This window comes from Sciurus vulgaris (genome assembly GCF_902686455.1).
Source record: "Sciurus vulgaris genome assembly, chromosome: 8".
Lineage (NCBI taxonomy): Eukaryota > Metazoa > Chordata > Mammalia > Rodentia > Sciuridae > Sciurus > Sciurus vulgaris.
The window spans coordinates 28,797,413-28,824,933 of NC_136468.1; the positions used below are offsets into that span (position 1 = coordinate 28,797,413).

The 27,521-nt window shown below is 34.2% G+C and overlaps 1 protein-coding gene across 9 annotated transcripts in view; it reads left to right on the forward strand.

Annotated features, from left to right (window-relative positions):
* Positions 1-12,510: 12,510 nt before the first annotated feature.
* The window catches only part of POT1 (protection of telomeres 1), a 108,150-nt gene continuing 93,139 nt past the window's right edge, over positions 12,511-27,521 (forward strand). For 3 of the 9 annotated variants that reach the window (XR_013765701.1, XM_079150911.1, XM_079150912.1), the window contains exons 1-4: positions 12,511-12,660; positions 13,379-13,560; positions 19,223-19,295; positions 25,065-25,150. Coding sequence is in view for 2 of the 9 variants with exons in the window: in XM_079150911.1 (XP_079007037.1) it covers positions 13,438-13,560; positions 19,223-19,295; positions 25,065-25,150 (282 nt within the window). In the remaining 7 variants the exon portion in view is untranslated. Of the gene's footprint in view, positions 12,661-13,378; positions 13,561-16,840; positions 16,914-19,222; positions 19,296-25,064; positions 25,151-27,521 lie in introns of those variants that run through there. The other 6 variants (XM_079150913.1, XM_079150915.1, XM_079150916.1 and 3 more) reach the window with 4 other exon arrangements.

The window sequence follows — 27,521 nt, forward strand, 5'->3', positions numbered from 1 at the left end:
TGAAAATCAAAGATCAAGGTACTGACACATCTGGTGTCTGGTGAGGGCACTCTTCCTGGATTACAGATGACAATCTTCTTCTTGTAACCTCACATGGAAGAGAGAGGGATGGCTCTCTTGTTATACTCCAATCTCATCCTGAAGTCTCCACTATCATGACCTAATTACCTCCCAAAGATGTCACCTTTCAATATCATTACACCAAGTCTTCAACATATGAATCTGGAGAAGAGAGATATAGACAGCCATTTGCATGAAGGTAGTAATAGTGCTTGAGATGGTGAACATTAAAAATGGGCCATTTTAGTGTTCATGAAATTAAGAGTTCTATTTTGAACTCAGTATCGTTTGAGAGTTGGAGAGATCTTCCAGACTTCAGAGTGGAAATATCTAGTATGTAGTTGCAAATAAGAAGTTTGGAATTTATGAGAAATACAAATTTGGAAGATATATCTCTGAAATTAAAGATATAAAATTAGGAAGGCATAAGCATGTAACTTCACTGCAAGAGGGGAAGAACTGATTCACCAAAGGAATATAGAGTTGTAGCTGGACAGTGGATGGATAAGAAATAGAGAACTTTTAGAGGTTAAACACTTTTTATTGTATCCTCCCACCTGACATCAGTTTTTACTAATTGTAAAAAGTAGTAGTGATGCCAAATATCTTAAATCTAAGAATTACCTTGTATTCACTGCGGGGGTGCCTGGCTCTCCTTACAGTGCTTGACAGAGTTCCACTGAAGGATGATTGCAAAGACTCATCCTAAAAGGATTGCATGCCAGATGTATGCCTCCCTAGCTTGGATGTTATTCTGTGGACTTTTCCTAATAATATATTACTCACTTCAGTCTGGGGATCTTGCTAGAGGTGATGGGAATAATTCTACAAATTTCCAGAAAAACATCATGGAGACAAAACACACGTTGAAACCCTGTGATGATTAACCTCACAACAGCAGAATGTTTTTATTATGTTAAAAACCAAACACTGCATTTACTGGCACAGCCAGAACCTGTTGGGGCACAGAAACTTATAGATAACAATGTTTCCCCAAGTTCTAAGCACAAAGCACCTCCCACAATAGCTACTAGATATGGACCAGCTTATTTTATCAATGGCAAGCCCTGGTGATTAAGTAAGGATAATCTGCAAGGTTACTGTTTTCTCATAATCTTTCAGTAAAAACAATTTCTGCCTATGCTTTGGAAACTTCTTTGATTTTATTGGTCACAAGCCTGTCATTAAAGCCTGAAGAAAAATGTATATAAACCCAGCCTTCCCCAGAATAAAGTGGGAATGATTGCACCAGAACTAGAGTCTGTGTCTTTCATTCTCCATCCATCGCCGACGCTGTCTCCCTGCGCCCCCTTACCAGTGTGGAACCCATGGACTCCTGCTAGGGCTGGACCCCAGGAATTCACATGAAAGATGGTTGTTTTTCATAGACAGAAATAGAAAACCAAAAATTAAAAATTCATTAACCTTAAGAAACCATAAATTGAGCTGCTAGCACATATAACTAAAAATTCAGAGACAAGAGTTTCATAGTTGATTTAAGTGCTTACTGCTACTATGTAATTTTTTGTCTTTTTTCATAGTTGATTTAAGTGCTTACTGCTATTATCATAGTGTAATTTTTTTCTTTTTTTTTTTTAACCTGATGTTCCAATCAGTTGGTTAAGGGACTGGCTGCATCTTCTTACTTTTGGTTACCTTTTGGTCATGGGGTGACTTTCAGGGGCAACTGGTGTACATTTCCTCTTTTCATATCAGGAGGAGAGGAATCTGAGTTCCCATGATAGCTCCACAAAAGCCAAAATATCTATCCTAGAAGTTCCAGTAAATTATTTTCTTGCATCTCCAGCTGCTTTGGGTTTCTGCTCATTCCTAAATCAATAACTCTAACAAAGAGGATAATTTTTTTTTCTGCTGAAGGATAGATACTTCTGCATAAAGGGTAGTGGCTTGGAATAGAAAGAGAAGAAGCAATATAAGTAAAAATCAAAGAAGTCATTGATTAAGATTACTATTTGAGGGTCTAATAAGAATTAGCAGATTATTTAGAGTAGGTAGAACATTCTTAATAGTCAGATATACATGTTAAGATAAAATAAATTAATTTCCTTTTTTACAGTTTCCTTCAGTCTAACAGACTTACAAATCTGTTAATAAATATGCCTCTAGACTTGGAACCTGTTTACAATCATCTTAATGTAAAAATACATAGAAATGGCAACTTTTTTTCTCTATCTGTTCTGTTCCTTTGACATGCCAAGATCTGACACCAAGTGTAGATTGAATATGCTCTATGTAAATTTCCAAGAGTGATTACATAGTAATCAATTTTGTTCTATTTTAGCCATTGGAAAAGACTCCTTGAATGACTGTGTTACTATCAAGGATTAAATAAAAGAGAACACAAATGATATTTCATTCTCTAATAGAACAGCTGCAACTATCATTCTTACAACAGTGTTCAATGAACAAGTTGTGGAGAGTAAAGATTAACATTTAGCCTTAGAAAATCTCGTTGTTATTGCACACACATTAATAAATGAATAACTACCTTCAATTTTCATCAAGGGGACTCTATGTATTTTATTTCTCATTTCCTATAAAAGTATAGGAACATAGTGAATAGATATAGATTCAATTTAAAATAGGTTCTGACAATGTTACAAAATATTCTGATGAAGTTACAAAATGTCATTCTGTATTGAAATTTATTTTTAATCAAAAGCAAATAGTTTCCAAGTATTTCAAATAATACTAAACTTTAAAAGAATGCAAACTCTTCATCAGATTTTCATTATCTAAAGCTAGTCATGATGAAAGTTTTTAAATTGTGCCAATTTTTGATTAATGGAAAAATGGGGCAAATGAGAAAAAATGTCAGATTAACAAATTCTACCTACTACCATATGCCCTGACTTTTAGAACTAAACCATTATTTTTAAAAATGAGTAGTTAAGACTTTTTAAACTATAAGATTACATAGAAAAGAGGTTGTTTATGGCTCGTATTTTCCAGGACATCTTTTCATAATGTAAAATATAAAATATGTAGATGAAAGGGAACTTAAATTCAAGATATAAACCCTTACTTCCACAATACTAACAAGTAGAAAGACCCTCTCTGTATAATCCACCCTTCATGTCTATTAGTTTTCAGATATTTCTTTGTTTGTTTTTGTCATGTATGTGCTGTAATTATACACACATCAATCTGAACATAGACCAAACTTTTCACTGATTTTCTCAAAACATTCCCATATTCTCAAGGATTTTGTGAACTCAATAATTTTACTAAGGTTTTTGTTTTGTTTGTTGTTTTTTTTTTTTTTGAATTTACTTTGAAAAATCTGATTTTATTTTCTGAATCAAAAAGAAGTGTATTTGTGTTAAATTTAGAATTTTAGCTTTCCATTTATCTTTCAAAATATTTCCCAGACAGTGCTCAGAACTGTGTAAAGTTAACATCCAATACCATGTTTGTTTTGTTTGTTTTTGTTTTGTTTTTTAGTGTGTGAATGGAGATCAGAGAATGGCATATCTCCTGAGTCATGTAAACCCTCTAATTCTTCCCTGGTTCCATTTCAATTTTTCTCCTTTTTGTCTCTGCTCACCAACTCTACAGAGAAACCTAAAGAACCAACATTATTTAGGCAATATATATTTTCCCACACTTAATGGGAATGGGAATTGAGTTTTTACTACAAGCAACCTCTTCCAAAAACCTTTTTCTGAGTTAATACTAAAAATAATTATCATTCAAAAGAGTTTTCCTATACAGAGTTCCTTTTTAATATCTTGGTGTATATCTTTGGTGTAATTTAATCTCTGTCGAGACAGTCTTTCCCAATGCTGTGCCTTTTGTACAGTGAGTCACCAAATCCCACATGACATGATCCAAACCAGAACGATCCATTCCTCCCCTCGGTGATAAAAGTTTTGTTCCTCTTGCATAAACTGGAACTTACTCCACAAATTTGGATACCCAGATATGCTAACTTGACTTTTGAACTTTTATTTTTTATTTCCAGCCATTCAATTTTTCCTTGGTGCATGGCTTATTTATTTATTTATTTTTAACTTTCTAAATGTATTTTTATTTTATTCTTAAAATTTTATTTATTTTTATTTTTACAGACTGCAGTTTGTTTCATTGTACACAAATGGGGTTCAACTTTTCATTTCTATAGTTGTACACGATGTAGATTCATGCCATTTGTGTAATCATACATGTACATAGAGTAATGATATTTGTCTCATTCCACTATCTTTCCTTCCCCTACCCCCCTCATTTCCTTCTACACAATCCAAAGTTCCTCCATTCTTCTCTTAACTCCCCCTCCCATTATGTATCACCATTCACTTATTAGAGAAAACATTCAGCCTTTGGTTTTTTGGGATTGACTTATCTCGCTAAGCATGATATTTTCCAACTCCATCCATTTACCTGTAAATGCCGTAATTTCATTCTTCTTTAAGGATGAATAATATTCCATTATGTATATATACCACAGTTTCTTGATTCATTCATCTGTTGAAGGGCATCTAGATTGGTTCCATAGTTTAGCTATTGTGAGTTGAGCTTCTGTATACATTGATGTGGCTGCAACACTGTAGTATGCAGATTTTAAATCTTTAGGGTATAAACTGAGGAGTGGGATAACTGGGTCAAATGGTGGTTCCATTCTTAGTTTTCTGAGGAATCCCCATACTGTTTTCCAGAGTAGATGCATTAATTTGCAGTCCCACCAGCAATATATGAGTGTTCCTTTTTCCCCATATCCTCGCCAACATCTAATATTGCCTGTATTCTTGACAAGAGCTGTAAGGAACAAGGTTGAAGCTGTAAGGAACAAGGTTGTAGCCATTTCTCCCCTGATTCTGCCCCTCCACACAAGCCACACTGTAACCTAGACTGTTAACTTTCTTGTCAGTCATTGATCCAATTAGCCCGCAGGCTTACACTATTTAAGGATAATTCCCCTGCTATTTGCTCTCTCTTTTCTCTCTCACTTTCACTCTCACTCTTGTCACTCACTCTCTTACTCTCTCACTTTCTCTCTCTTTCGCCCTTAAGAGCAGACACTGTTTGTCTGCTATTAAACTTTCTTTTGTGAGTTCCCGCCTCCAGAGTGGTTTCTGGGTTCTTTCAATAGCCATTCTAATTGGAGTGAGATTCCTGTAAGGACGTAGGCCCGCCTGCCCCGCCTGCCCCGGAGCTTCAGTGAGGCGTGGCTTATTTTTTAGGATTCCTCTTAGGCGCTTTCATTTCATTAGCTTTCATCCAAGCAAATCTCTAAGCCTCCAGAGGAAGTGAGGAGGGAGATAAGAAGACAGTGAACACCCCCAATGCAAAATAATTCTGTGACTGAGAAAAATGGAACAGGGTGATCTTAATCTCCAATGAGTATTGAAGATAGACTTCTTGTTTGAATATTCTAATTAGAAACTTTCTAATTTAAGAAGTCACTGATCTATATTAACAATGGTAAACTATCAAGATTTAAATCTTGACTAAAGTGGGACTATTATCATACTAGAACATCCTTCTTATTTTACCTGTGATTCATAAAATAAGGTCTTTGAACCATTGGTAGGCCATATGGATTCTCTGTTATTCATTGGTTTTTTTAAGTCAGCTATTCTACATTTTTTGGCATAATAAACATTATTTCTACTTTTAATAGTCATGCATAACCTCACTGTTATGTATTAAAATATCAATGTCTTTCTTCTTATCAATTCTACTGGTAATTTTCAGGCACTGCTACACTGGAGATAATGAAATATGTTGTCCACAGGACCTGTGGACCACTGGACAGAGAATTGATTAATATAACATTAGATATGATGTCTTAATTAACCATTCATTTATCAAATACTTGCTGACCGCCAAATGAACAAAATGAGCCTGTGGAGCTTACATTCTAGTGTAAAACATAATTAAATGTGTCATTTATCATTTTTACATTATGTTAGAAGGTCATTAGTGCTCTAGAAAAAAAGAAAATGGTACCCAATGTCTGGAGGTGTGTGTGTGTGTGTGTGTGTGTGTGTGTGTGTGCTTGTGTGTGCAATTTTAAATAAAGTACTCAGTTTGGTGTCTTTGAGAAGGTTGTTTTGAGGAAATACTTGAAGGGATTTGAAGGAATTAGAAAAGAGTGTTCTATTACTCCATTGTAGATCCTCATGAACAGCAAAGCAGTTTATGTGGAGTGAACAGACATGAAGAAGCAAAGTTAGAAGGCTAGCAGAGGGATTAGGGCATATATTGTCTCTTAGGCTATTTAGAAAACTTTGACTTTGACTCCAAGAGCACTGCGGAGCTCTTGTAGTGTTTTGAATTGAGGAGCAAAAGCTACAACATAACATCTTGACTGAGAATGGACCATTGGTTGTGTGTAGGCAGGAGGTAGAGAATAGGAATCAAGGGAATCCTGTAAGATGGTATTGCAGAAATTCAGTCCAGAGAATATGGTGACATGGATCACAGTAGTGGTGGAAGTGCTATGCACTGGTCTAATTCTGTACATATTTCAAGGAGTGAGATTATGGAGATTTCAAGTACTGTTCATCATGGTCCAAACTAACAAAAATTAACAAATAAAAACTAATAAATACTGGTGAAATTCAGAAGTGTCACAGGGAACCCAAGACTAGGATAAGAACCATGTCAAAGATTCCAAGAACTCAGAAAACTACTCTGCCTTTTTCTTTGGGGCTTCATGATATTTGATTTTGTTTCTTTGTGTACATCTGATTTATGTTCCACCTTTTTTCACAGTTTACTTTTCTCTTCCTTTTCATGTTCTATTGGGCATTGACTGCCCTAGCCTCCTGTTTATCCTTGAAATTCAAGTGTCAAGCTCCATTGACTTGTATACAAATACCAATCCCATCTTCTTAAGGGAAAGAATTTGACCTGTTCAGCCAGGCAATAGATAGGCTGCCTCATGAGTAGAGTGTTCAAGTGATCACTCTGGTCATCCTGGAATAGAATGAAATACATTACATTAATATGCCTGCATGGTGAGACTTTTTGTGGGGAAGGACAGACCTTAGAGAAGTAGAGGGTAGTATGCATAAAAATCCAAAATGTACACCAGTTATCAGGTAATTTTTTTTTTTTTTTTTTTGGTACCAGGGATTGAACCCAGGGGCACTTAACCACTGAGCCTTATCCCCAGCCCTTTATTATATTTTAGTAGAGACAGGGTCTTGCTGAGTTGCTGAGGGCCTTGCTAAGTTGCTGAGGCTGGCTTTGAACTCATGATCCTCCTGCCTCAACCACTTGACTCACTGGGATCACAGGTATGCACCACCACATCCAGCTGATTATCAGATAATCTTAGAAGTAAAATACATTTAGCTATACAATGTGCAGCCTTCAAAAAAATCATTTTGGCTTACTGTTTTTAGTTAAGTGATGAAAACAGTAATTTTTTTTTAATTTAAAAAAGGAAGCAACTAGTCACCCAAATCCTGCACTTGACAACATGTTAATATTTTATAAACATTATTTTTGGCATTTCTCTATGCATAAATAGAATTAGAATGAAGCTACCAGACTACATTGATAAAATTCATTTTTAAAGAAAGGAATGATAATTTGATACTTTGAGTATTAAACTAAATTTTGTTTAAATTAATCAAAAAAAAACAACTGAAGTACAACTGAAGGGATTGTTACACTTCAGAAAAATGCTTTTCCCCCAATACCCAGATACATAGATTCTCATAAGAATGCCTTGAGCTGAGTGAAAAGAAAATGAAAGAAAAAGTATCCAGTCTTGCTACAGTGCTGAGAAAAGCCTTCCTTGACCTTTCACAGATTTTCAGGGAAATAACCGTGTCTGAGTTCTGAGTGCATTCAGTGTGGGTTTTAGTTGCCAGCCATAAAATTTACTGACTTGTCTTTAAGGTATTCTTTGTGTTTGAAGGAGGCAGATGTATATATAGAAAAATTAGATTATATGTCTTAGATTAGAAGATAGAGATCCCCATGTTTTCAGAAGCGTCATAGTAATTAAAATGTTTATAGTGTGTCTTGAATTTTATATATTCTTGGAAAGTTGGGAAAAGTGACATCACAAAAATTATCAAATATTACAGAGACCATAGCTGAAATCTATTTCCAACCCAAATCAAGGCATGAAAAGGAAAAGAGAAAGAAAATAGAAGGTATCTAAAGATGGTTAAGTGCCCAGAAAAAAAATATCATCTGAGCAGCCAACATTTAGAGGAGATGGTGCCCTGGACCAAAAAGAGCATCCGTGTATGTCCATATGGTGAACTGTGACATCAGACTCCCGTGGCTTAACTACCTGTAGAATCATCGAATAAACCCATTTTATTGAAATTTCAGGCTCTCTCAACAACAGTGTTTATAATTTGGCTTCTCATAAGTACTTATGTTAATATAATACATTACTGTTATAATGCAGTTAATAATTTAAAACTTTTGGTTGAAAATTAATACTTTTGTAGTATGCAGTATGTTTTTTATAACAATGTGTTCGTTTATTGTGAGCTAGCTTTACCAATACCGTGTTCTAAGCATATTCTCATATTTTCGTGTCTAATATCTGAGCATTGCCATGTAAAATTATGGCCACTTCGAGGGTTATTTCTGTGCCAGTCGATAGCCTAGAGATCGCAGAAGTGATGAGTTTGACCTGAAAATTAATGCAAATGCAGGGTTTAGAGAATACTAACAGGAAGAAGACTAAAAATGTATTGACTCAGAGTATTTTATGCTTAAAGCTATTTATTGTAATAGGACTGAAGTTTACTTTAGAAAATCAATGTGCCTTTATTTTTTGCTATATTATCATTCAGTGTAAATCTTAGTTTCTTGGGAAAGTCCACTATGGCTTTCTTATTTAAGTCAGTGGCTTAAGTAGGCTTGGCTGTGATCTATATATGTCCCCCAAGGGTTCATGTGTTAGAAGTTGGTCTCAGTGTGACAATGTTAACAGATGGTGAGATCTTTACGGGGTAGGCCGTAGTGGGAGGCCAATGGGTTAATGGGATTGGAATGCCCTTGGAAGGGATTGACATATTTTTCATGGACCCCTCAGTCCTGCTCTGGCTTCCTGTTTGCTATGTGATCCTTTTCACTCCATCTCCCTCCATGACGCCATCTACCATGAAGCCTTTACCAGAGTAGGACCAACGCTGCTGCCAGTTCCTCAAACCTCTATAACTGTAAGCTCAGTAAACATCTTTTCTTTATAAAGCATCTGATTTCAGGCATTTTATCAGAGTAATATAAAACAAACAAGTACATAAGTTCTTCCATTATATAGTTGCCTGTTACTACATTCTGAATTCAAATTTCAATAAAAAATTGGGGTTGATTTCTCTGAATTAAAAAAAAAAAAGCCAGACATGGTGGTGCATGCTGGTAATCCCAATGACTCAGGAGGCTAAGGCAGGAGGATTACAAGTTCAAAACAGTCTGAATAACTTAGAAAGACCCTAAGCAACTAAGCAAGGTCCTGTCTCACAATAAAAAAATAAAAAGGGCTGGGAATGTGGCTCAGTGGTTAAGTGCCTCTGGATTCAGTACCAAAACAAAACAAAACAAACAAATACAAAACAAAACAAAATACCGGACTCTGTTTCCACAGCTAGCTCCAAATTGTCAGGGACCTGGCTTGGTAGTACTCAATGTTTTGCTCCAGGACTCTGCTCTATGCCAGTTACTCAGTCAACATTCCCTGAATATTCATTAAGTTGAGTTTGCATAATGCCATTTATTTATTTATTTATTTATTTATTTATTTATTTATTTTTTACAGACTGCATTTTGATTCATTGTACTCAAATGGGGTACATCATTTTGTTTCTATGGTGGAATGAGACAGACATCATTACCCTATGTACATGTATGATTATATGAATGGTATGAATCTACATTGTGTACAACCATAATGCCTTTTATTCACTTTAAAAATGTTATGTATAAATAAAAGTATTTATTAAGCTTTTTACTGAAAACTCATCCATTTCTTAAAGACTTTGAACATGAGAACATATTTATAATTTATTTATACGAATCAATGCACTGTAAAACATTAATTTATATATGGTTTATAGTTAAAGTTTGAATACATATTTTTCCTAGACAGAAAAGACAGTTTTTAAAGTGAGTAGGATTTGAAGGGAACTGGAAGTTATACTTGTAAACTAAAAATAATATTACTATTAAAATACAAAAGGTTTTGGGACACTCTTCAATGGACATTGTTTTCTTAATTTGTGACACACAATAATATGTTTATCCAATATTTTTATTGTCTTCCTAACATGCATTTAGTGACTACGTGCCTTGTTATTTCAATTTACAATTTAATCATAAATTTGATGTAAATTTATATATGAATTGTATCCTGGTTCAACTCTATACCAGTATAAAATGTGATGATTCATAGCAATATGATTTTATAAATCAATGAAGGTATTCAATAAGATTGGACAGAAATGATATCAAAATAAGGTAAGAAAGTACAAGATATCATCAGGCTGGACCAATGTAACATGATAAAAGCTGGCAGGATTGATAGATTACAAATAGGAATAGCTTAATGATCCCACAATGAATGCAAAAGAAATGAATCTGAGGTGTTGGACTACTAGGCAATTCAATTTAACATTTACAGCTTGCAAAGCAGGTAGTAAAGAATAATTTGAAAATGCTAATGAGAGGAAATATGTACCAGAAATTTGCAGATTAATTTTTCATCTTTGATATATAATGCATAATAACTACACTGACTCCTTATATTTATGCATTACCTAATAAAAACACCCCTTCTACATTTTTGTTCGTTACTGAGTGAGAATATGAAGGACAATCTCGTTTTAAACTTTCCTTAAACATCTTTCAACTATAGATTTTACATCAAAATTTTTTTGCATTACATATTTATTATAATTTGCAAGTTACTACATTAATTATAGCCTTGGAGTAGTTATTTTATGCTGCTTCTGTAGGCAGAGAAAAACAATAGTCAATTGCTTTGATATTAATGTCTTTGGTATCTTTTCTGGTCGATTCAATCTGTTTTTCTTCTCTTATTCTGTCATTTTTCCCCTTATGTGAAATAGTATGATGTGTTTGTGTTCAATTTTATTCCTTTATTGAAACTAAATTCTAATGCGAGGGAAAACAACACAAGAGTCTGGTGCAACTTGCATCTCCAGCTCTGCCATTAATTGGGAGATTATGAAGAAAAATCAAGATCAGAAATTGCTTGGATGTGTACAAAGTTTTTGCATCCTAAAGAAATTGAGAACCACCAATGCATACTTTTGTTAAGTATCTTCATCATATCTTATAGAATATGGACGTTAGGAGCCTCAATGGAGGAAGAGATAAAAGTTTTAAAAGATTCCTTTGATAGAGAGGAAGAGGACTACAGAGCAGCAAAGTAAAAAAGTTTTCAAAAAGGTGAGACTGGAAATGTCCTTTGGCTTAGCAGCAAAGAAGTCTTCAGTGTTTTCCTCAAGGCATGTTTCAGTGTAATGGGGTGAAGATGGGAGTGGAAGAGAAGAGTGTAAGTTAGAGGTGAGGAAAGAAAAAGTTTTCCTCAGCATCATTCATTCGATTAGTCAGTACCTATGATGCATCAGAAATTGCATAAGATCCATAGATATTATACTAAACAATTCTCCCTGCTCTTAATAAGCTTGGGGTACTAAAAGAAAGTGTTAAAATGCAGATGGGAATGATTAAGGAGGGAAATTTGAAAACGTGGTGTGAGTATATTATTGTTGACAGAGAAGAGATGTAAATGGTTGGGATACAACGCTCAGGAGGAGGAATTCATTTAGGAAGGAGGAACGTATTTCACAACTGGGTGAAGCCTGAGGAGGAACAAGGGCATGATCTGAGCCTATGGTTTTCCTCCAGTGGCAGCTCCTGAGCTCTCAGTTCTTACCCCTGGATTACGTATGGTATGTGAATACAGAGATGGGGAGGGAAAAGGGAAGATGGGCTTAATTTGTGTCATATTAGTTACACCACAATGTCATAGCATTGTACACCAATGGCAAGTTTAAATCAAACTTGCCTGAAAATAGCATAACTCATTTGTGGAGTTATGTCAATGCCCGAAAACTGCATAAAAACTATCAAAGGACACTGTTACACTTGTAAATATTTCTTTGTAAAAAACTGCCTTCAGGAGCTTACTTCCTACGGTAATAAAGATGCAAACTTAAAAGGTCCAGGTCCCAGCTCCCAGTTCACCAAATGAAATCTGCACTCTTGCTCTGGTTTGGAAGGCTTCTTATTGGCTACAGGATTTAGGAACCACGCAGCCTACAGGAACCAGCTTATCCGCTTCTCCTACGGAGAAAGCCGGAAATGGGCGAGGGGCGGGACTTGTACGGCGACCGCCCCTCCCGCCCCTCCTCCGCTCCTCTCCCTCCGCGTATTTCAGGAAACCTGCAAGTTGCCTTAGGCCTGGGAACCCTCGCGAGGTTTGTCCTCCACCAGTAGCGGTTAACCGCTAGTGACCATGCACGCATGCGCGAAGGCTCAGCCTCCGGCGTGCGTGTGACGTCACGGACGCGCCGGTCGGAACGCTTCCTAGTTTTCTCTCTACGTTGCGGGTGAGTGAATTTCAAAGTGAAAAAGGTAGGTTGGGCCCTGGGTGCACGTTATGTAGAGGTGGATTTAGTTTAGATCAAGATTTGATGTAGTAATTGCAGAGAAACTCGCCGTGTGTTTTTCGTGAAGCTGCTGCGCTCAGCATCTTGGCTGGTGTTTTGAGAGAAGCAAACGTAAATCCAAGTCCTTGCTCTAAGGGAGCTCAAGTGACTTGGGGAAGGTTGGCGCGTACATGTTAAAGTTAAATAGCGATACTAGTGAGGGTTCCAGGCAGTTTGAGAAGGATTTAATTTACAGTGCGCAAGTTAACAACAGTTTATCTTTTCTTTGAATTACATAGGGGATGGAGGGAGGAGCAACAAAAAGATGTTTTGTTGCAGTTTGCTTACACAAAATTGCAATTGTCAAGGTTATTGAAAAAATTTTTTTTCAGCTCCCCGCTCCCAATTTTTTTACAGTGATAACACCGGTGGAGTTTGTTAGTGAACTTCTCACAAATCTTAAAGCTTTTAGAGGTATTTTAAATGCCTTCGCTAAATAGAAAAAAAAAAAAATTCTCCATTCCTTAGAATGTTCTATTATTGATAATTGCAATAAGATTATGAAATAATCCATTCTTCTGCTACTCCCTAAACCCAGCAGAGATAAGTAGCTTATTAAAAGAAAGGAAAAGCCAAACTCAAAGAGACTTAAAATAATTTTGAGTATATTTTGGTTGAAACACTGGTCTTTGTATCTTTAACAGCGGGCTGTCAACTTCACTAGTTGAATTTGCTTTGGATGTCATTGTGAAGGAAAATTGATATGCCACTAGAATTAATAAAGGAAGTAAGTGGGGTGCCTGAAGTTCAGCAGCTGAGTAAATTACACAAGGTCGATTTCAGATCTCTACAGCCAAGTTGTGATTATAGCAAGAAATATATTCAGGTAAGACGTTTCTTAACTCAGAATGCTTTTTCTTTCTAAAGGGAATGCGTATTTTTATGTCCATTTTCTTTATGAGAATTGTCTTAAGAATGGCTTTTATCTTTCACAGTAGACTGAATATTTCAACAAGTGATGCATACTTATCCATACAAACATTAGAATTTTGTAATAAATTGGAGTAGGTTTCTGAGGTACAAAGATGAATAAATATAGTAGTGTACTAAAGGTGATTTTATTTTTGAGTTGTTTGATAGGATTACTTAATCACTAATTCTAAATACTAAGCGTGATAGTAGACTTGTGAACATGAGAAGACCTATTTAGTTATGTGAGTATTCACATATTTTGAAACTTATTAAGTGCCTATATATTTAGCGTTGTTATGTCTTCATAATGGTTTGATCCTTTTGTCATTACCAGATGTCCCCTTTTGATCTCCACTAGCTCATTTTCTTTGAATCTGTTTTGTCTGCTGATAACAAAGCCTTGCTAACATTTTTATTTTTATGTTTTTTTATTTTATTTTTGTGTTACTTCAGATTGAATCCAAGAGAATTTTACTTCTATATCATTAGGTCTTTTTTAAAAATTTTACTGTGAGACAGGGTTTTGCTGTGCCTTTTAGGTTGCTCCAAACTAATGATCCTCTTGCTTCCTAATCACTGGTATTACAGGCATGTACCACCATGTCTGACCAGGCCTTGCTAACGTTATTATCTTTACTGTTTGGATGTTATGATCTTGTTCTTTTGTTTTCTGCTTGTTCTAATATTTTAAATATGTCTTACTAGATTATGCTTCTTAATCCAGATGACAGTCTCACTATCTTAGTGTTCTCCTCCTAGATAGGCCTGCTGTACTTCAGTAGATTTAGCTGGTGAGGAGACAGGGCCTTGTTGCCACCTGCAGCAACGAGACCATGGAAAGAATTGGAGGCAGACTGGGAATAAACTACTTCTTTATTTTTCTCTGAATGTGCTTTCTATCAGAGATGCTGCTTCCTATCAGAGGTGTTTCTTATCAGAGGTGCTTTCTATCTTCTTAGAGGAAGGTGCTTTTTTCAGAGGTTGCTGCTTCTTAGAGGTCTGCTTCCTATAAGAAGATAGAAAGCACCTCTGATAGGAAGCAGCACCTCTGTTAGAAAGCTCATTCAGAGAAAAATAAAGAAGTAGTTCATTCCCAGTCCGCCTCCGATTCTTTCCCGGTCTCTTTGCTGCAGGCGGCAACAGGGCCCCTAGATGGATTTATATAGTTTATTGCTTTGGTCACAACAGGTGACACAACTTCACGTTCGTATTGGTTACCCTTCCCATCCAAGTCCCATGGTGCATATTCATACAGTTCACACAGAGTTTCCATCATAGCTCAGGGTCACTGAGTTCTGAATATTCCCAAATAAGCTTAACCTGAATTTTAAGGGGTGTTTTAGTCTATTAGGAATGTCGCAACAAAATATCCCAAAATCTGTGACTTAACATTTATTTTCTCATAATTTCTGTAGACTAAAAGGTCTAGATCAAAGTGTCCAATTCCCAAATAAGCTTAGGAAACTCCTGAATTTTAATAGGGTGTTTTAGTTTTTTAGGGCTGTCATAACAAAGTACCACAGACTGGGTTGCTTAGACATTTATCTTTTCATAATTTCTGTAGGCAAGAAGATCAAGATCAAGGTATCTGCAGGGTTTGTTTCTTCTGATGCCTCTTTCCTTGGCTTGTAGGTATTTACCTTCTTACTGTATCTTTCTTCTGTGCATGTGTGAGCTCCTGGTGCCTCCGTGTATCCTATTCTCTTATATAGTCACTGATCATGCTTGATCAGGACCCATCCTAATGGCTTCCTTTTTACCTAATTAACCTCTTTAAAAGCCATATTCTAAATATAGTTACATTGTGAAGTATTGAGGTATAGTGCATTAGCAGATAAATTTTAAGATAACATTCAGTCCACATCAAGGGATGTTATTTTTTTTTTTAAATATCTGTATTAATTCATTTTTATTCTGAAGGCAAACACATTTCCAGAGTACAGGCAGATATTAGTATTACTCTCAGTACTCCCTGTACTTCAGCTTATCTCAGCAATAACATCATGACTACTCAGGGTGATGCAATGAGGACCCAGTGTCTTCCTACATATGTAAAGGGGACTTCTAGCACTGAAGAAGAGGACTCCTTAAATGATGAATCTGAGTTTATATAGGACAACTACCCAACTTCACTCTTCTGAGGAAGAGAAATATCATTTTCTTAAAGTAAATACATCATTTGTAGTAGAAAGGAATGACCCTAGGTTTCATCTCCTGTTGAATTCAAAACAAATAACTGTGGACATAAGTCGTGCTGAAGTGTTTCACTGTTCAGTATCCTTTAATTCCAAGCTTGTTCTTTAACTCAGGTTCCATTTTTGTTTGCTCACTTCAGCTAAGGTAGGAACAGATTTCCTACCTGATGGAGGAAAATCCACCTTCCTAATGGAGTAACTCCCATTGTAGGTAAAGCTGTCAAGATAATATATAACTAAGGGCTATAGTATCAACCAAAGGTATTGTATTAAATACTTGAATGTTTATAAACTGCCCCTGGGTACACATCACACTGCTTTTGTGGTTTTCTATCTTTCACACAAGAAACACAATCCCAAGGGCACATTTTCCATACCTGGAAACAAAATTTACAATTATGGGGAGCCCCTCAAAGAAGGACATAGATCACTTAGGCAATGTGACTTGACAGGATCCCTTATGAGGTCTGCCACTGATAAGCCCTCTGGCCCCCAGTTCAGTCTCAGTAATTCAATTTAGATGTAATTTTCAGAGAGACTGCCTGAGGACAGTCAGTTTAATGTGTCCTGTCTGACCAATTCATTTGCCCTGAAAGTGAACAACATTTGGAGCCATTCTCCATTTGAAGGTGCAAGAGGTGGGCCATGCCCTGATGGCTCATTGTGAGAGCCCTGGGGTGGTGGATAATAGTAGTCTCAGTAGTTATTTTACTTGCAAATTTCCCAGCTCTTTGTGAAAGTAGCACTAGTTCATTTTCCTTTGGGTTATGGGAAGGCTTTTTGAGTAGTTCTGACATAGATCATTAACCTCCCCTTCCTTTGTACCCCTGGGGTCTTGGTGTTGCCTTCCCACATCTAGGTAGCACCCTTGTCCAAGTGTTCATATCCCTCCCCAGGTATGGGTATCTCTCTCTAGGGTACCAACTTTATGAAACTAGCTTGTCTCATTCCAGTAACTGAAACTCATATTTTCTCTGATCATCCTTTCTTCTCATCCAGACCTTTCTTCTAGTTGGACCACATGTAAAAAGAACGAAACCACTTTCTTTGAGTATAATTTGATTAATATCAGGTAATCTTACTGTGATTTTCTTGGTTGCTTTGTGTCTTGACAGTGTTACTTCTTGCCTTTTCATATGCCTCAAATATATTGTTGAAAGCCATTCACCTTGTATAGGACTATGGAAATTGAAGCAAATAATTTTTATTCCTGAAACTGTATGTGGTGCATTAAACTAATCTAAAAAGGAAGAGGGCTAGGTTAGTATGGTTATTTCAGAGCACTATAGGCTGCAGATTTCTCTTAGGGTTACTTTGCATGTAGCATGAACACAGACCAGCCAGAGGATTTTGCTCTCTGTCCTTCATCTTTAGTTTTAGGTCTTTGCCTTGCTCTTTACCACAGATAAGGTCTCTCTCCATGCTGTGGTGCTTCTCTTCTAGTTGTAGACCATGCTACCTTTTACTTCGTATGTGTTAGCCTTTGGTGGATGGATGCTCTCTCTTCTGATTATCTTAGCAGGCAGTGATTGGGTTCCTGGGTCTTGTGAGTGGATCTTTCTCCATGATCTTGTCCTGCCCCTAGATGCAGGTCTGAGCCTTGTATGGGTATTCTTGTTCCTGCCCATCCCTAGCAGAGGTAGAAGGTGGGGTTTTGTTCGTTTGTTTTTGTTTGTTGTTTTATTGTTTTGTTTTCTGTAACTCCCTTCTAGCATTAGTGAGTTTTCACCAACTTTATTACAGGTTTATTGCCTTTTCCCAACATTATCATGCCTTTATTCTGAAAAATGGTTGGTGAGAAAGATCCAAGCTGGTGTCCTCCAGTTTCTGTAGTAACTCCTGCCACCCTTACCCCACCTCTTGGTGTGAATCTTGTCAGTTTTTTGAAAGGAACCTCTAAGTGGATGTGAATTCCCATGTGTTTTCAGTTTGTTAAAAATGTCAGATGAATTTTTCTAACAGATATCTGGCAACATCTGCCATATAAGCAAGTGTTGTCTGCATCTCTAACTGAAAGAGTGCTTTCCATTAAGATTTTTGATTAGTTGGTTGCCCTATGACCTTAACTCTTTAATGGATAAAAAAAAAAGGTTTGAAATTTGTAAATGGTTTATTTTTATTGTCAGTCTGACTTTCTACCTCCTAAGCAGAACTGTTTATCTTTACTTTTGAATCATCATGCATTCTTGATAGCTAAATTTTTATTTATGAGTACTGTCTTACAAATAAAATTGACATATAGATTTCTGTCTCAACAATAATCTTGATTTCTTTTTGTTGTTGACTGTATCAAAGTCTGGAATATTAAATAGGTTGGGAGGTGTGTGTTATAGGATCTTTTATAAGACTGTATTCAATAAGTAAAATAGATACCTTTTTGGAAGTTTTCAGAGCCTAGTAATGTATTCAAAATTATTAAATTTTAGAGTTGTAAAAAAGTAACAAACCATTCAGATGTATGAACTTCATTTTATCTGAGACTCTGATGAAATAACTTTGTAAATCTGACAGATTGGTTAGTTACAGAAATGGAACAAAGGTTAACCTGTTTTGTGTCTTAGTTTATTGATTTGGCCCCACTATCTTTACTTGTGAAATGACTTTGCACTTCAGAATTTTTCTTGTTTAGATTTTCATTCCTTTCTAGGACAAACCTTATTTTTTAAATTCTATTTTGTTTTATTTTTGTTAGAGAACAATATTATGTGTTAAAGCAAAGCTGGGTAAAGTTGATATTTTAACTAATATGATTGTTTAAAAAATTAAATTACAAAGTATTTTTAGACCCTCCGGTTTTTCTCTAGGAAAATTTATTCAGCAGTATTTAATGTCTTAGAGATTTTTTTGAATATAATATATTGACTTTTTGATCAACCTCAATAAAAATTAGAGATTTTCTGAAGATTAATTAAGCTTATTTGGGAATAGAATAGCATTACAATGGAATGTGTTCCAGAAACTTGAGGCACAAGGAGATTTTTTTTAAACGCAAAATGAGGAAAATTATTTATTTTGAGACAATAATCTTCGGCCACAGGGATTAATAACAAGGACTGCACCAGTCTTAAGCTGCTGGGCAGATGTCCTCACAGAAATATTTTGTATAAGTTTATAGTAGCCATTATACAACGTTTTGGTTCTGTCAGAGTTGTGGACATTACTGTCAGAATTTATATATAGGAACCCTTCTGTCAGAAACCTCCCAGTGACTTTATTTATTTATATAAGTAGTTAGGGTCTGTAGAAAGCAATTCTATTTTGATTTTTAGAGCATTCACAAAAGATAAAATTCTAATGCTTTAAAAATCATTCTGATTTTTATTTATATCTTGGTATTATAATAAAATCATCTGTTAACTATTTTTTTTTCTCCCATTTTAGGGAAAACTTTCATTTATATCTTCTTTAACTTATTCTGGAAATGGAAGAACTATTTTGAAGATTGGACTTCAAGGTATATAGTGTAAGCAAACTGATTATGTTTAGCTTTTTCCTGTAACCTATAAATATGTACCTTTGTGTACTATATGCATACATACACCTGAATGATTTTAACTGGTAATACACTCACATTAATACAGAAATCTGTGCAATGAAGTTAGTTTTTCCTTTACTAAGCTTTTCAACATCTCTTTCCTTCTTCCTCTCATTTCTTCTGTTTTACTTAAGATCCCTTTATTTTTGTATCTAGACTATTGCAATGATTGATCTCCCTGCTTTTAGTTTTACTAATAATGACCTAAACATTGTAGTAACTTAACTTTCTTAAAAGTTTGCCTTCAACATGTTACTTCTTATAGAGGCACCCTTGTATAGGTAAAAGTCCTGTTTAGTAACCCTCAAATAATCTTGGTAAGCTAGGAAGAGTACCTTGTAGCACTTGAAAACTGTAAAGTAGAACACTTTAAATTCTGTAATTGGTTGGAAGAATGATCTGGATCAGTGAATGGGCAATACTGAGAACTCAAACATTCTACAACCCTTAAAAACCACCTAAGTACCAGACATTGATAAAGGTACTGGGTATGTAGCAGTGACTGAAACTCAACCCTTGTCTTCATAGAATTTACAGTTTAGGAGAATAAAAAAATGCAGTAAATAATTATAAAAAGTAATATTGGATTCTTTGGAAAGAGCAAATTTAAGTTGGTAGAGCATAAAGAAAGTTATTCTAAATTATTTTTCTGAGGAAATCTATGATATCTATTTTTCAGAGTCACAGATATTGGCAGAAAATTGAATTTTATCAGGAAATGGGTTTTTTGTTGTTGTTGTTGTTTCTTCGTTTTTTATTTGTTTGTTTTTGGTATTTCCCGTAGTTATTGCTTCATGTGTAGCAGAAACTTGGTAAAATACTTTTAAATGAACTTTAAATATTGAAGAAAGCCATAACTAGAACAATTCTGGACTTCCTGTATAAGGTCTTAATCAGTTAGAGAAGTTACCCATTCGTTATGAAAAAGAAGATGCTCAGATAAATATAATATAATATGATACAAGCATTCATAATTTCGGTCCATCAAAATACATTTATTTGAGGCACTGGATTCTTTTTTAACAAGTATAGGTAGCATATATATATAGAGAGAGAGAGAGAAATGAACAAATAATGCTTAAAGATTTTTTTATGAGGAGAACACACATTTGTAATTAGCATCAAATTCCAGAAAAAAGACCTCCTTAATACTCTCTCCCAGAGTCAGTATTCTTCCATCTTATGCCATAGATTAGTTTGCTTGTTTTTGAAATTTATGTTAATTGAATTTTATGGCATTATCTCTATTTTAATGTGTGGGGTGAACATTTTGTTAAAGAGATTTGACCAATATTGATATTTTAGTTCATTGCTTTTCATAGCTCTCCAGTATTCTGTTTTGTAAATGTATTAGAATTTTATTTGTTCTCTTGATAGGCAGTTGGTTGGTTTTGTGGGTTTTGACTATACTGTATATACCTGTTCATGTTTTTGGTAAATACAAAGCATTTCTCTTGAGCATATGTACATGGTAGTGGACTTAGGTATTGCCAGATATTTTTCCCGAGGATTTGTACCATTTTACATTTCTACAGTAGGATATCAGACTGAGATTACATGTTGCTATTATTATTTGATCTATTTAATTTTACTAATTCATGTTTTCTCAGTAGGTATAGTCCAGTTCAACACCAGTTCATGGTGAAAACACTTGGACAACTAGGAATTTAAAGAAACTCTCTTAATCTGATATGGAATATCTTCAGAAATCCTACAGCAAATGCTATTCTTATGATGAAATATTTAAACCTTTCCCCTGAAATCAGGAATGTAATAGGGTTGCTCATTTTTTACCACCCTTATTTGGCATTGTACAAAAGGTTCTTGTCAGAAAAAGACAAAAGAATTGAAAAGCATACTGATCAGAAAATAATTAATAGAATGTCATTACTGACAGCTGCCATTACTGAAGATGTAAAATTTCTGAAGTTTCTATGGAAAAATATAATATTTAATAAGCAAATTTAATGTTTTTAATAAAAGGTTAGTAAACAAAAGTCAGTTTTATCTTTTTTACCAGCAATACCCAAATGGGATTGCTATTGTATTGAGTCTATAGATCATTTGGAGAGATTTCACATTTTAATGATACCCATGTTTCAGATTCATTCGCTCTTCCTAATTACCCATTATTTAGTTCTTTAATTTTTCTTAATACTGTTTTATAAGTTTGCAGGGTTCAGGTATTGCACATACTTTAATGTATCTCAGAATTTTCACGATTTTAATTTTAATAATTTTCCTTTATCAGACTTAAGGAATTCTTCTCAATTCCTACTTTGTCGAGAGTTTTATCATGATTTGATATTGGATTTTGCTAAATGCATTGTCTGCCTCTGTTGATGATCTTAGTTTTATTTCAGTTTGTTAATAACGTTTTTTACATCAGTTGATTTTGCCACATTAAACCAGTCTTGCAATCTTGGCTTAAAGCCTATTTAGTCTTGATGTATTATCCTTTTTAAATATTATTAGGTTTGATTTGCAAATATGTTAAATATTTTGCATCTATATTTATGATAGATTTTGATCTAAAAATTCTTTTCTTATAATGATTTTGACTGGTTTTAGTATCATAGTAATGCTGTTCTCATGAGATGAGTTGTTTCCTCCTCCTGTTTGTTGAAAGTGTGAAAAATTATTACTTCTTCCCTAAATTTTTGTACATTTCACTATTAAAGCCAACTATGCCTTATTTTTATGAGAAATCTTTTTAACACTAAATTAGTCTCTTAATTTGTATAGGGCTGTTCATTTGTCTCCTTCGTCTTGAGGAAGGTTTGGTAGTTTGTGTTTCTAAAGGAAGTTATCCTTTTTATCTCAGTTGACCACCGTATTGGCATGAAGTTGTTCATACTATTTCTTTAATACTCCTTTAATGTTGATAGGCTCTGTAGTGATATCTCATTTCTAGTTTTTGGTTTGGTAATTTGAGATTATTACTCTCTTATGTTCTTTCCTGATCCTTTCTGGCTAGAGGTCTTTTTAATTGATCTTTACAAATTATTGCCTTTTTGTTTTATTGGTTTTTTTGTATTTTCCAGTTCTTGTAACACCTTTTTCTATATTCATTGACTATTAACCCCATTCAGTATACCATCAATTCTAATATTTTTTCAACTCTAGAAGTTTCATGAGTCTTCTTGCATACCTTACATTTCTCCTCATGTTCATGATTTTCTGTACTTTTGTGAACATGTTTTTAACTTCCTTAAAGTCCTCTCTGCTATTTCTATTTTCTGTTGTTTCTGCATTCTTTTCTATTTTTTTTTTTTTTTCCTTGCTGGTGATAATGCAAATCCTCAAGCATTCCAGCCACTCTGCCACTGAGCTACTTATGTCCTGAGCCCTTTTATTGATTTCCTTTTTTCCTATTTTATGTGCTTGTTCTTCTTGTTTGTGTCACTGGCAGTTTGTTGCTGAATGCTGGACATTTAGAATTTTACATAATCAAATGTTGGCTTTGTTACCCTTTGAATATTTTTAGTGTTTGGGGATACATTTTGTTGAATTTGACATGATTAACTTCATTAGGTTAGCTCCAAATTAGCCTTTATTCTGGGACATACTGGCTTTGTCACTAAGGAAATATCCTTCTGAGGAGTCCATTCTGTACTCTAAAATTGAGGAAGTCTTTCCATTCTAGCTGGTTGGTTGCTCCTGGCTCTTTGTGAATCTCAAGATGGTTCTGTATTCTCTGTTCACTTGACTTTTCTCTTTCCCGGAGGACTATCCACTCATACAGTTGTAGATGAGTACTTGGGCAAAGACCTGAGCACACCCTCTAAAGATATTCAAAACATTCATTTTACAGCTCCCTTTTTTTCTGCACTTTGTTCTGAAAATTCTAACCACTGTGATCTCCTCAGACTCCAAACTCTTCTTAACTCAGTGAAATTGCCTGACTTTGTTTGGATTCAACCTCCATATTTTCCTGCCCACAATCTCTCCAGCAAGTAAGCTGAGGTTATTGCTTTTATTTTCTCAAAAACAAAACAAAACAAAAAGAAAAAAATAGTCATTTTCTGCACTTTTTATTTGTCTAATGTCCAAAAAGAGTTATTTCAAATACCTTTTTTTTCTTTCTTGCTTGCTGTTTTAAAGCTGCAGGATAAATCCAGTCTTCATTGCTTTTTCATGGCCAGAAACAAAAATTCTATAGGTTATTTAAGACATTGAAGGAATGTGTTATATTTTGATTATTAGCCACTAGTTTTTGTATTTGAGGAACAATAATGTTTGAATTTGCATATATACTTGTTTTGAGGGATGTAAGCGAAAGGAACAATAGGTAGCTCTGTGGTAGTTGTTTCATTCCATATGCTACTAGATCTGATAGAATAGCAGATGCAAGAGTTCTCAGAGACTTCAGATTTTGGAAAGATGTTTCATGTGCTGCATGAAAATCTAATAAGTGAGTGTCTTGAACTAATTAAATGTTTGCAAATTCATATAACTTTGACTTCTCTCAGATGATGTAATTGAATCTTAGCTTTTGGCCCTGCTGTAGTGGCTTATAGGAAGTGGGTAACCTTTGGAGAATGAGAATAATGGACATTCTGTCACCAAATCTAGAAGATCTCAGTGAGGTTCTTTATAGAACTTGGGTAACTTCCACAAACAATGATTCGGCCAGGATGTGCCCATTATTTAGAAGAACTGATTATCACCTCACCAATTGGATTTGTTTCATGCACTTCCTTTCCTCACAAATCTTTGTTGAACATTTTTAATGAGTTTATCACTGTTAAATGCATCCCTGCTCTTCAGCACTTTCTAAATTTTTAAAGATTTGATAAAATGACATTACCTCATTGGTTCTAAGTATTTACTTCAGTATAATTGACTTAGACATCAGTTTGAAAAATATTAATTCCTAAGTATGTTAGATCCTTGATTCATGTGTTTGGATTGTGTTAGAAATAAAAGAAGTAATATAATAAGGTCTTGATATTTTCACTTAAAAAATAATGCATTTTAGAATGGAGCCCTAGTGTATTATTGTACAATATGCAGTGTTTAGGAACATATTTTTAGGGATTATATAAAGAACTGATTGTAACCTTGTTAGTGAAATTTTTTTGTAATTTATTACTAAGGTTTTATCTAAACTACTGTAGTCTCTCCTAGCACATATTTATATATATGCAAGTATGAAAGATCAGAGTCTATGTTGCAAAGTACCCTGTAATTTTGATAGAGAAAATCATTAGGGAAATAATGAACAATAGAGGAGACTCTGCACTGATAACTGTAGATTACTTAAAGTTGATCATCATTAAAAATGAAATATTTTGTAAGATCTCAGGCACTTAAAATTAATTAATTTAAAAAGTAAATAATTAAGAAATTTTTAAAAATTTCTTTTGATTACAAACATGAAAAAAGTAGTAGAAGATGGCTATTAAGGGATGTTAATGTGATATTTATAGAATGATATACAACATGCATTCCAGTTGAAACTTGTTATAATTTTGATTTTAATATGTAGTAACATTCTTTACGTTATTTGTATAATTCTTTAGGTATTAGAGCAAGCTAAAATTGAGTCATAAACAATCATTTTCTTCATAATTAAGTTTTGGAATAACTAGTTTTAAGATATAGTTGTCATCAATTTTATTGGGTTTATAAAACTATATCTAATACGCGTTTCTCTATGTGTATGTGTTATGTTTTTCTCAATAGAAAAAGAAAATTCAGATGTCAACACCATCAGTGTATTATTTTTTGGAAAATTAGCAAAGGACTGTGCAAAAGTTTTCTATGAAGGGGTAAAATATTTTTATATTTATTGTTTTAGAAATAGAGTTATTATTGATGTTATATTCATCTTACAGACTTTATAAGATGTCATTTATTTTCACACATGTAAAAAATAAAAGACTTATAACAGTGACATCTTTGAATTGCAACAATCCTAAGAGATGAATAAAACCAATCATTGGCATAAGCAAGAATGATTTCTCAGTTCTTTTCAATTTTTAATATTAAATAGGATATCAATTTATATACATTTCTCCCTTAATTAAAATAAGTTAATTAAAGATTAATATGAGCTTTAATTCTGTGTTTGTAGTCTTGTCTTACAGTTATTTTAAAAATACATGCCTTCAAAATCCTGAAAAAAATAGTAGTCAACCTAATCCAACAACATAGGGAACTGATTAAACCCTATGAGCCAGTAGGATTTACCCCAAGAAGGCAAAGTTTATTCAGTGTAAGAAAATAAATCACTGCCTTACATCACATTCATAGAAGAAGGAGGAAAACAAACACATACATGATAATATCAGTTAATGTAGGGAAAAGGTTATTAGATAATGCAAGAAAGAAATCTCACACTTTTTATGACAACATTAAAAAACAAACAATAAAATGGAACTTCCTCAATGTAATAAAGGACATTTATGGAAAAACCCATTGCTAATATAATGAGAGACTGAAAGCTTTCTCTCTAAGATCAGAAACAAGACAGGTATGCCCCTGATACTCAGCATTGTGCCAGAAGTTCTAACCAGAACAATTAGTTAAGAAGAAGAAATATAAATCTTTCAAATTGGAAAGGGAGATATAAAACAAGCATTATTTAAAAATGACTGATCCAATATAGAAAATTCCAAATACTTCAAAAGAAAGCTATTAGAACTAATAAATTAATTCAGTAGTGTTGCAAGGTATGATCAACCCACATACAAAAGTTAGTTGTTTATATATACCTGCAATGAATAGTCGGAAAAGGAAATTATGAAAGCAATTCTATTTATACTGTCATGTAAAGGAATAAAATACCTGAAACAAGTGAAAGAATAGTGCACAAAAATTAAGAAGGCATTGCTGAAGGAAATTTTAAAAGACCTTAATGATAGGAAATAACCTTCCTGGTGCTTAGGTCAGAAGAGTTAGTTTGTTAAGTTGCCTATACTATCTACTCAAATTGATTTCTAGGTTTAAGAAAATGTGTCTGTATCATAGTTCCAAATCTGTTTTGTTTCTTTTTTAAGAAGTGCAAAGAAAGGGAAAGAAGGAAACAAGCAAACAAACCCATTCTTATCAGTTAATTTTTGATAAAATATCAGGTCCAGTCAATGAACAAAACAATTAGTACAAAAAAAGAGATATGACATCCAATATCCAAAAGAAAAATAAAGAAGTAAAACTATCTTTATTCACAGTGACCTTTTATCTTTTTAACAAAAGATGAGGCACCTGGGTTTCCACAAGTAAGAAACTGAGGTAGATCCTTTCTTGCACTATATACAAAATTTAACTCAAAGTAGATCAAGGGCTTGTGAATAAGGACTAAACCCTTAATAAAAGATACAGGAATGAATCTTAATGAGCTTAGGTTTGGCAGTGGATTCTGAAATAGGACTCCAAATGCATTAGAAACAAAAGAAAAAATAAATTTGGCTATATCAGACGTTTAGAATGCTATGTATTAAAGGACATTATCACAGAAGTGAAGTAGTTTATGGGAGAAATATTTGCAAATTATGTATCTAATGAGGATTTGCTATCCAGAATATGTAAAGAAATTCTTGAGATCTACAAATGACCAAGAACTGCATGAAAAAGATAATAGTATTATTGGTTCTTAGAGAAAGGGAAATTAAAACCAAAGTGAAATGTCATTTCACAACCACTAAGATGGCTGTAATAAAAAAGACTCAGAAGTTCTTGTATTCATCAAAAGGTGAAGAAATTGGAACCTTTGTATCTTTACTAATAGGAATTTAATATGGTACAGCCACAGTAGAAAATTGGTTGGTGGTTTCTCAGAAAGCTAAACATAGAATAACTGCAGTCTTAGTCCTAGGTATATAACCAAAACTAAGAACTAAAAACTAGGTACTAACAACAGGTACTGAAATTCACACCTGTAGACCAATTTTCATTGCAGTATTATTCACAACATTTAGTAATGGTGGAAATAGTCCACATGTCTATCAACAGATGAATGAATAAACACAATATGAATACACATACAGTAGAATATTAGCCACAAAAATGAATGAACTTCTGATACATGGTGTGTTTGAACATTGAAAACATTAAACTAGGTGAAATAAGTCAAATACAATGACAACTATTGTTTGATTCCAGTTAGTATGTAGAAAAAGCATATTCATAGAAAATTTATTG